This window comes from Gavialis gangeticus, unplaced genomic scaffold (assembly GCF_001723915.1).
Source record: "Gavialis gangeticus isolate Ggan-Ray unplaced genomic scaffold, GavGan_comp1, whole genome shotgun sequence".
Classification (NCBI taxonomy): Eukaryota; Metazoa; Chordata; order Crocodylia; family Gavialidae; genus Gavialis; species Gavialis gangeticus.
The window spans coordinates 63025775-63036729 of NW_017729022.1; the positions used below are offsets into that span (position 1 = coordinate 63025775).

Below are 10955 nucleotides of genomic sequence, written 5' to 3' on the forward strand. Positions count from 1 at the left end.
GAACAGGATGCTATTTACCCCCTCATCAAAGTCACTGACGAAGATGTTGAACAGTGCGGGCCCGAGGACCGAGCCCTGCAGAACCCCACTGCCGGCTGGAGAGTTGTCTTCCCTGGGATGGCATTGCTCAGAGGTTCTTTCTCCTGAATTGTGTCTAGTGACCCTTCTGTCTGGGTCATGTGCCACTGGTGCACTTCCCATATTTCTTAACACTTTGCTTCTCAGGAAATGCCTAAAAATAAAAGTTTGTGGCTTGAGTTGCAGGGAAATGGTTAAACAGTCCCTGGATGGGAAGGAGAGGAAGCTCAGAGGCGTTGTTTACCAATTTGCTTGACCTTTTTCTGTTTGCATCTTTGCAGTGACTCACCAACTGGCTTGTGTTGGGGGTTTTTAATCTCCTTGTGAAGTCTTATGACCACCAGCAAATTGTATCTTATCAAAAACAATATTCCTCTTTATCTTGGCTTCCTTTCCCTCCATGTAGCCCTTCTTAAGTGACCACAGGTCAGTGCCAAGTAGAACCTTTCTGCTTAAGGGAAACTCCAGTGGCATGTCTAGGGTCTTTACCCTCTCCCACTGCTGAACTGGAACTTCACCTCCTTCTCCTTTGTCTCTGGAAACATAAATCATTCTTAGAGATGTCACTCTTGGTGTGGAGGTGCTAGGGAGCATTGCTCTATATCTATTGCCAGAGCAGACAGAACTGATATCAAATCCCTTGGTGCCTTGATGATGATTCTCCCTCCCAGACTGAGTGTGATGTTCATGTAGGTGAAAGCAGAATTGATCTAACCTGTTTAGGCATTTTGACAGTTCTAGTGGTAAATGATGTTGCCATCAGATGTTTCTGTTTGCTGACATACTCTCTAAATTGCACAGCTGTTCCCTCATTTCTTTCCTCTAAGGGGATTGACCACATTGCTAGCAAATGATATGAGTCCTGTTCCCATCCCACCCTTTCCCAAGATGCTGCTCAATATTTTTTTTTTGTTTGTAATTTAAAGTTGTGTTCAGATCGAGTCATAGTGTTAAGGGTCTTCTGTGCAGCTCATAGATGTGTGTTTTTTCTGATCAAGTGTTTCGTGGTGTTTTCTATTGGATTCACCCATAGAGTGTTTGACTGCAAATAAAGGCCAGAATTTAAAACACAGAGTGGGTCACTTTACCTCTGTTACAACCCAGCCTGTGAGCTAACTTTGTAAGTGAGCAACCTCTTGCAACAACCCAGATGTCACAGGCTTCGTTGCTCTGATGGGCAGTGAAGTGTGTACATATGCACTCTCTGACTCTTTCACCTTATGCTCTGAGCTCTGCAAGTCCCAAGAGCAGATGATTAATGAATGGCGGGAGCTGTGTTGTGGTTAGGCCTGGAATACCCCTCCCCTCCCAGCTAAACTGCCCTGAGGGCAACTGAAATGGGCAGTATTGGTTGTTTATGGATTTAAGCCAACGTGTGTATTATGCATGTCGTGTACCATGTGGATGCTTTCACATACACTCCCTCTCACCTCCTCCCTCTCATTCCCCTAGGCCACTCTGCAGTTCTGTGTGGTGAAGCCCCTCATGGCAATCAGCACGGTCATCCTCCAGGTCTTTGGCAAGTACCGGGATGGTGACTTTGAGTAAGCAAACTAGATCATTATGAGATGTCCCTGTTGCATGTGCCTAATGTTCTCTGCTTCTGTGAAGGAAAAAGTCTGGCTTCACTAGGATCTATTCAATTATTTAAGGCCATGGGACAGGGTGAGAGGGCATGCATGGGGGAGAAAGGGCTTTTGGGATCAGAGAGGGTGTATGAAAAGGAGGGAAGCAGGGAAGGATGGATGGAGTGGAAAGGAGCTCCAGGAGAGCAGAGCTAGTTGGTGGGTGGACAGGTAGGGATATAGGAGGGGAGAGGAACCTTGTCCCAGGTAAAGGACTAAAGGAGATGTCTGAGCTTCTGAGAGTTCATATTTGCTTTTGCTTTAGTGTCACCAGTGGCTACCTCTATGTGACGATCATCTACAACATCTCAGTCAGCCTGGCGCTATACGCCCTCTTTCTCTTCTACTTTGCCACGCGCGAGTTGCTCAGCCCCTACAGCCCAGTCCTCAAGTTCTTCATGGTCAAGTCTGTCATCTTTCTGTCCTTTTGGCAAGGTGAGGTGCTCCCCCCTTTCCCCAGATAAGAGGTTGAGCAACCACTAGATCTCCTTTTTGGGGGGTCTTGTATCATAATCTTGTTTCTCTGTTGGTTCTGGAGCTCATCAACTTAGAACACTTTGCACAGGCACCAAACTCCTATAGGTCCAGGGTTAGCACATATTTACATAAGGAAATACTGTTTCAGAACAGGCTAATGGTTTACTTAGTTCTTTATCTTGATTCAGCATTGGACACAGTAACCAGAGAAAGCTTGAAAAGTCATAATTCACCTACCCCCAACATGGAAAGAAATTCCTTCCTGGCTCCAGCTGGTCACCAACTCATACTCTGAAACAGGCAGATTTATTTTTCCTTTTAATATAATCTAGCTAGTGAGCATTTCTTAAGAAACGTCTAATCCCTTTTTACCCTTTCTGAATTTAGGAATATTCTGCAGCAGCAAGTGCCACAGTTCATTTATGAGTAATGTTTAGGAGAAAGGTCCACATTGAAATGCTGCTGGTGCTTACATTTGTTGTTTTATAAATTCCCAACATGTCTCTTGCTCTTGTGCTACCAAGACAGGGTGAGGGGGAGCATCTTGCTGGCTTCCTTGGCACAAGTCCCTAAGTTAAGTGAGTTTCCTGCCAGTGCGCTGGCACAGACAGCTGGCCTCCACTGCTCTGTAGGGCAGTATGAGGTCAGCCTTTAATTTTCTTTGTTTGCTTGGCCTTGTCACCTCGCTCAGGCATGCTGCTGGCTATTCTGGAGAAGTGTGGCGCCATCCCCAAGATCCACTCAGCCAACGTGTCTGTGGGTGAGGGCACTGTAGCTGCCGGCTACCAGGACTTCATCATCTGTGTGGAGATGTTCTTTGCAGCCCTTGCTCTGCGCCATGCCTTCACTTACAAGGTCTATGCAGACAAGCGCCTTGATGCACAAGGTAAAGGAGACCATGGCCCAGCAGGGTGCATGTTTGCTTGGCAGCGAGAGGGGTGGGCATCAATATCCCAAACTGATGTTCTTTCCTCAGTGATGTTTGCACAGACCTAATGTGCAAGGGCCCCACAGAACAGAACCTTGTCTCATTTCTAGTGTTCCCTTTTCAGTTTCCCAGTTCTCAACCCGTGACAGCTCATTGCAGACTTCAGAGCTGCGAGACCAGCCTCCTACTGGAGGACAGTGTATTGTCTTCCTTCCTGTGTAATTGCAGGGGAACTCCACCAGGTCAGGTTGTGTAACTGGTACAAGAGACAGGCCTGAGCCAGCTCCTGTTTAACACTCAGGGATGACAATGCAGGGCTTTGTCAGTGCACTGGGTGTGAGGGAGGGGGATCTTCAAGTAGTGGCACTGTGAAGGCAGAGGAGGCCAGAGAACCGGCCTCTGGCCAGAGGAGAAGGAATCGGCAGAGAGTTGTGAGAGCTGGCTTGGATGGAGCATGTTGCCTTGTGTTCAGCCTGTGTGTTTCCCTTTTTTTCCAGATAATGAGATGAGGTTTCCTGCCTGCTAGGGGTGGGGGTTTGTGTCACATGCAGACAGTAGGCTCAGGTGTTCTTGAAGGTCACAAAGCAACTACTCCATCCCAGCCAGCCTCACAGCTCTGGAGGGGCCAAGCCGTTTCAACATGAGGAGAGGTGTTGGGGTGGAAATCAAATAATGGATTCCTGCCCTCTTGCATGATATGCTGTTGTTGTAGAGGCTGCAGGGGTTAAATGGATAGATAAATTGTTAACCAGCCCTGGGGGATGTTGTGGTGGTGGGGCTGAGAATAACTTGCTTGCTCAGCCTATTATTTTCCGTCTTTCTGTCTCTCTCTCCCTTTTTTCCCCTCCCTCTCTCTCTTTCTCTCCCTTGCTTTGGCCACTGGTTTCTGATGCAGCTGTTCCATCATACGGGCCATACGGTAGGTGCAGAGCTCTCTGTGTGATCGTTCCATCTGCTCCAAACTGGGATGTCCTTCAGTTTTATTTCCCATCCCTCCCCTCATCAATATCCTGCCCCTTCCCTACAGAGAGCTACCAGGCAGAAATAGCTGCCCATCCTTAGTGCAGATGCCTGAGGACCCCTGTATTGTAGGTTGCAGTGGCTTGAGCAAATCTTCATTGGTGGGCAGTGGGATGATGTCATGGGATGCCTCTGGCAAGGCTGGCTAGCAGGCTGAGACTTTGGCCTGCTGATGCACTTAAGTTTTAGGGCTAGCTAAAACTGCAGAGCATGTTAACTGGAGCCAGAGAGCTGAAAGCAGTCAACCCTTTTATGTGAGACAGGGTCCCCCTGCCATTGCCAAATGCTAGCAGCCTTTCCGGGCAGTTCAAGGAGCTTGTCCTTTGGAGGTGGGAGAGAATCCGGAAGCTCCTGCTGGAAGTGGTCCCCTGGCAGCTGGGAGGATGGGATTAGTAAAGTTCTAGGATGGGAAGCAGGCACGCTCCCCTTGTGCCTGTCTTCTGTATCCTGCACTTTCCCCACATCCCCCTGATCTTCCTGTGCTTCCCTCTGCCTTGTGTGTGAGGCAGATGCCTCTGTCTTATCTGGAATGCTTCCTTTTGCCTCTGCTGCCTAGATTTGTGTCTCCAGCCCTCTTGCCCCCCATCTCCTCTGAGTTCCCTTCAGAACTGAGGCCCTCAGTCTTGCAGACAATTGCCTTTCAAATGAATGCAAAACTGTAAGCCACCCTCCATTCCTGGATCCTTCCTTTTGCTCACCAGTAGAATGAGGATGCAGGGAAGAGTAGTCAGCAGTTTGTGTTCATATCCCATTTTCACTATATGTCTCCAGTCTGCTGCTGAGGTGAAATTGCTCAGATAGTTGTGACTAGTCCTTTTCCAGTGGGTAGGAGCTTCCTCTCAGAAACCCCACGCCATTTTTATGGCACTTCTTTTGAAACTTACTTATGGTAGCCTGTTCTGGAGTGTCTAGGGTCGGGGTGGGGGTGGTCACTGCATGAACATTCGCTTTTCCCTTCTCCCCTTCCTCCTTGCACCCAGTTCTGTAAGACTTTGCTGTTTCTCATTTGTCTTTTCCATTTTGCCCTTCAGGTCGCTGTGCCCCAATGAAGAGCATCTCCAGCAGCCTCAAGGAGACCATGAACCCTCATGACATTGTCCAGGACGCCATTCACAACTTCTCCCCTGCCTACCAGCAGTATACCCAGCAGTCGACACTGGAGCATGGACCACCATGGCGCAATGGTGGCCATGTCATCTCACGCTCCCACAGTGTCTCAGGCAGCCGTGACAATGAGAAGACACTGCTGCTGAGCTCTGACGATGAGTTCTAATAGGGGCCACCATCCCCAGTTGCCCCCTGAGGCTGATGAGGGATGATGGCTCAGTCTGGTCTGGAATCTTTCTTTTTATTTATTGAACAAACAACACTAGTCATATCACTTCCTGGATGGTGCTCAATGCAGAAGCAAGCACTTCCCATTAGCTTTTTGTGGGTCTAAACATCACGAGCAGGGGGAACGGGTGGCTGGGACTTCATTGTCACAAACCATTTTTCTAAAGCAAAAATCAACCGGAGCAGGTTTTGTTTCACAAGTGACTGATTCAAACCAACAGACATGTATAGCAATGGGGAGCAAAGCCCTAGGAAAGAGTGGACCATGTTTTCCATTTTTCTTTTTTTTCCCTTTTGTGTGTGGGGGTGCAGGAAGCGAGGTCATATCCTCCCACGCCCGCTAAGCGCTATGGAACACAGAAATAGCCAAAAAAGTTTTCTTACCAACTGGGCAGCTAAATTACTTATGCTCCTTTCTCCATAGCAGTTGACATGAATGTAGCTGCTAGTTCCTTTTTCTTTTCTTTATCAGTACTGCTGTGCTAACCTCTCTGAACCCTTTGGGAAGGGCAGTCAAGAGACACCTGTAAGAATTCCTGAGAACCAGACCAAACCCTTGGTCTCCCTGCTACCATGTTCTCTGTCTGCCCAAGGCCATTGCCAGATGCTTCAGAAGGAAACGCCTGTGCATCACCCCCTTGTGCACTGATTTATACAGTTTGATACTTGTGGGGGGGTGGGAGGTAGGGGGGAGCAGGAGATTTTTCCTTCTGGCTCCAGCTGATGATCAAGTAAAGGCCTGCAGGATGGGCAGTTACGAAGCATATTTTCTCTTTGTGGGCAAGGGGTTTTTATGGTTACCAGCTCCTTAGGATTCCCATGTCTCCTACATTGTAGGGGCAGAATTCCTCCATAGTGTGTCCAGCTCCTGCTACTAATGAGACATAGGACTAGCCATGACCAGTAATTAAAGTACAATAGTTGTGGTTAGAAGTGTTAAATATGATTGGTAGGCCATTGGTTCTTTGTTTCCTACTCCTCTTCCTCTTCTCTCAGTTGGGGGAGACGGGGTATCGGAACACTTCAGCCCTAGATGTTTTAGTACAAACGCGTGTGCACCTTCTGATTCAGTTCCAGCACATGCACCATTTTCCCTTCCCCTTTTCTTATAAAAATCCCTCTTTCAGCCTTGCCATCCATTGATTTGCTTTGGAAACTGAAGGAGCATTGCTATAAGGAGGGGGTTTCCCGACAGGAATGTTCTGCTCCCTGCTTGCCCTCCTTTCTGTTGTTTGGGACCCAGCTGGAGTAGTCTGAAATGTTTACATGTTCTGGCCAATTTGTTTTACTCCTTTGTGGTTCCTCCATGATCTTCCAGAGTAGAGTTGCCATAATATGTGATATAGCCCCCACAGCAACTGACACAATAGAGACTAGAGCCAAAACCCATTGAAGTCTATGAGAGTTTTTCCTTTTGGTTTCAGTGGGATTTGAATCTGGTGTTCAGCAGGATGAAGACAAAAAGGACCCCCCAGAAGAGCTGAAAATCTTGCCAGGCACCAAAAAATGCCTCTTGATGGCTTAAAGTTGGGATGTGGGGGGAACAAAGTGCCATAGATTGGTTGGACTTCTGCTACTATTGTGACTATTTGTGCTCATATTAAAACTGCCCACAAAAAAGGAACCAAAACAGGGAGGTGAACGTGAAGCTGCTGCTTTCCTCCAGGCTGTGGGCCTCTCCTCATTCCTTTCTACCACTGCCACTGCTTTTGAAGCAGCCGTTATGGTTTCAGGCCCCTTGGCTAGTTGTGGTTAGCAAGCACATGCTGTCAGTGCACCCAGCCCCTCTGTTGGGGAGGCTTGAGGGGAAAAGCTGGGGCCTGACTGTGTTGCATGTGGCTTACCTTTCTCTTCTGTGCCTTAATTTTTACGTAGATACGTATGATCCTAACAGCAGCAGCAATGCTCCTATAATTGACCACAATCCAAAGTCCAGTTTGACTGGCAGCGAATGGATATGGGCCAAGAGGGGGGCAGGCTTATTGAGAACAGAGTGCGTGTCTCTTGGAGATGTCAGTGCTGACGTGGTTTGCCTTCCATATTATGCTTTTGAGAATAAGCTGGAGGGAAGGTGAATAGGTTTCTGGAACACAGCGGTCCAGGGGTCTGGGAGTGGTGTGGGGGACTCCCTGGGGGGTAGGAGGTCTAAAAGCAAATGTCTGTGGCTACCAGGACTGTCTGCCCTGCAGTCCCATGCAATAGGTTATGATTTTCTTTTTTTTTTTAAATCAGTTACTACATAACTGAAACAAAAAACAATAATCAGACCTTTCACAGGCTTGGTGCAAAATTACCTTTCCCCACCTCCAAGCCATTTGGAAAACAGAGATGAAGTTCAAATGGGTCTCCCTTCCAGTGACCTTTACTTTGATCCACAAGCACCCCATGATGCTCAGATTATTTATTTTATATTCACTCTTTTTTCAGAAGCAGACGCGGCAGCAGTATAGACTCACCTCTGTTAAACTGGGGGTGTCCATTCCCTGTACTTCCAGCTGCAGCACTCCCCCACAACACCTTTCCTCCTGTTTAACTTATTTGTGGCAAGCCTCCCTAATGTTCCTCCATTGTGTTGGAGGGATGGGCTGAAGTTTGGAGTCCCTGGGGTTTCCCCATTGACCCTAAGATATCCCAGCTCTGGGGAAGGATTTTTTTGTTTTAATTATTATTATTTTAAAATGTATGCTGCATATACTGTGCATAGGATCTGGATATTCTTGAAGCTTCCTGTATGTAGGCATTTAAAGCATAACCCTTTTGCACTAGTTACCTTCAAAGGAACGTGGTAAAAAGTAGAGTCCTAGCTACTGCAGCCAGCCGCCATATACCTTTTTTTAGCGCCATATGAAAACATCTCTGCTAAGCTTTCTGCTGTCTCTCAAGATGGGCAAGTGCCAGAACAATGACTGGTGCAGTAGCCACTTTGGCTATTAAAAGTGCACATATGATAAAACTCAGAGCTTGAGATTTTGGCCACTGGGCCCTTTGATCATGCATATCCAACTCACAGTAGCCCAGGGCTGTAAACAAAAGTCAGTCCCACCAATAGACCCCTGGTAGTTCTCTTCCCCTCTCCTTTATATCATTTAACATACCTGTGGAATTTGTTTATTATTTTTCCATGTAGAGTAGTTCTTTGTATATAAATGACTGAAAAAATGTATGATAAATAAGACAGAGTCACCTAGTTTTGTACCTATCGTGTATAACTGATGTGAGCTCAGCGACAAGCCGCTCTCTCTATTTTGGTCTTTGTGACGTTATACTCTGCAGAAACAAGCAAATACAATGACAAATAAAAATATATAGATAATATAGATTGTACTTCAACTGCCTCTGTGTGGTGGTATCTGGAATTTTATCTCCTTTCCCCCTTTTGTTCCCTGCATTATGCTCATCTTTGTTCTTGACTCTCAACAGGGGCCAAAGCCATGCAGTAAGTCTTATTTTGTGAGGGTTGTCTGTACTGTCTCTTGGTCTCTCCAGAGACCACTACCCACCAAGCAACCAGCCCTGTCCACTCACTCCTGCTGTGCATACTGAAAAAATGTCATTTCATCACTATTAGAGATACCAGAGGCTCCCCGTCCCACACTCGAGAGCATAGGCGGTGGAAGGCCGGGGCTAACGGGGCTTAGCCCCCCCCCAGAACTTTTTGCAGCGGCCAGCAACAGCATCATCATCATGGCACTGCCATCCCACAGTGTCTGGCATAGCTTGGCATACATCTGTTCCTCTGCTGCTGTGTACAGCACCAGTGTGTGCTGGCCCTGCAGCAGCCCTGTGAAAAGGAGGGGGCAGGGGTCAGGCGGGCTCAGCTCCCCTACAAATATTTTCCCCCACCACTTATGATCAGGAGCCTGCCTGTGACTGATTCTGAGATTATGCCAGGACATGCTTCAAAATGTATCCATGTGACCAGCCAGTGGGTTGTGTGCGCTAAGCAGGAACAAGTGGGGAGGGCTTATTTCTCTACAGCAGTCTCAGGATGACTGCAGAGCCTGTACAGCTGTACGCTTAGTCCCTCCACTGAGTGAAAGCTCCTTGCTGCTGTCCTTGTCAGTCCAGTCTCCTTATGGCAGCACTTAGGTCTGTTGACAGGTGCGGACACCCATAACAATTGAACTGTTCCAAAATGTCACTTATCTGAAACCAGTTCAGTTGTTGCAGCACAGGGTTCAGACACAACCATTCCCAAATGCCCCTGATTTAGGGACAGTGTTCACAACTGAAGTGCTGGGCTCTCGCACGGGGGGATGGGTCAGAATAGCACTTGATTCTCCAGGTACACTGTTGAAGCTTTCAAAGTAGGTTTAGATTGATTTAACAGGCTTCAGCTTTGAACTTCATTTAAACTGTTCTAAGTGTTACATGTGCTCGTACCCAATGTGTTAGGACATATGTTGAATTATAACAGTGCTGGTCCCAGGAGATTTGGGCTTTTATTCTGGGCTAATCATTTGGATCAAAAATGGATGCTTATTTTGAGTTGGGAACTTTCAGCACCTGGAATCTAATTGTAGAGGATAATGAGCACTCAAGGCTCCAGCCAAAGATACTGAGGGCTGCAGGTGGTCAGCACTGCTGAATGAAATGCTATGGGTCCAACACCACAGATTGACAGACATTGGGAAGTTTAGGCTTCAACCTCTCTGGGCTTCTTTGAGCTGGCAAAGCTAAGGGCTGTGAGATCATTTGTTCCTGAACAAGTGACTAAGGAAAAGTGAGTGCCCCCCGATGATAGATTTATTGTTACAGCCTGGCCATGTACTTTTTAGCCAGAATGAAATGGGTGATGAAGATGGTAAAGGTGTTACGCTGGGGTCTTTCTCCATGTTCTATGGACTTGCTCCTGGAGAAAAGAGGGTATATGGTGAAGCAGGTCTTCACCAAACTGACTCTGTGCTTTCACATTGCTGGGCATTTTGGGGAAAGCTGTTGCCCCAAGTGCTGGATCCTGCTGTGAACACTGGAGCTAGTGCAGGGGCTGCTGCAATGGGATGATGGGGGACTGCATGTAAAATGGAGAACAAGACCAGGTTTTTTGCGTAAATCTGATATCTTCTATTAGACCAACTCAAATAGTTGGAAAAACTCTTCTTTACAAGCTTTCAGGTACAAATACCCTTCATCAGGCTGAGGAAGCATCTGCAGATGGTCTGTGTTCTTCCTGGATGGAGTAGTAAAGGCTTGGAGCCTGTACCTGTACGTGTGGCTGTGTGCTTTCAATGGCATGTGTTAATCCCCTCCACCTGGGCTCTGGAGCAGTCAGTTGGTTGTTTTGCTCATGTATGCTAAGCAGAGCCCTGTTTTCCTGGGGTGATGGTAGCTCTGTGGAATGCAGGCTAGGCGGGGCCATCTGCCAAGCTATCTCTGACCTCTGGGTAACATTCCTGGGCCCTGTTGTATCTTGTGCCAACTTCTCTGCCTGCGCTGTGCATGCTTGCCACAAGAGGCCTTCAGCTTTCCGTGGTTTCCTCCCCAGAAAGGGC

The 10955-nt window shown here is 47.5% G+C and overlaps 1 protein-coding gene across 4 annotated transcripts in view; it reads left to right on the top strand.

The window, feature by feature from the left end:
- The window catches only part of TMEM184B (transmembrane protein 184B), a 45398-nt gene extending 36611 nt beyond the window's left edge, over window positions 1-8787 (top strand). For 3 of the 4 annotated variants that reach the window (XM_019515207.1, XM_019515208.1, XM_019515209.1), the window contains exons 6-10: window positions 1531-1622; window positions 1969-2138; window positions 2872-3066; window positions 4004-4027; window positions 5160-8787. In XM_019515207.1, coding sequence (XP_019370752.1) covers window positions 1531-1622; window positions 1969-2138; window positions 2872-3066; window positions 4004-4027; window positions 5160-5401 — 723 coding nt within the window. In that variant the 3' untranslated portion in view covers window positions 5402-8787. The remainder of the gene's footprint in view (window positions 1-1530; window positions 1623-1968; window positions 2139-2871; window positions 3067-4003; window positions 4028-5159) is intronic. The other variant, XM_019515210.1, reaches the window with a different exon arrangement.
- The last annotated feature ends 2168 nt before the right edge of the window (window positions 8788-10955 follow it).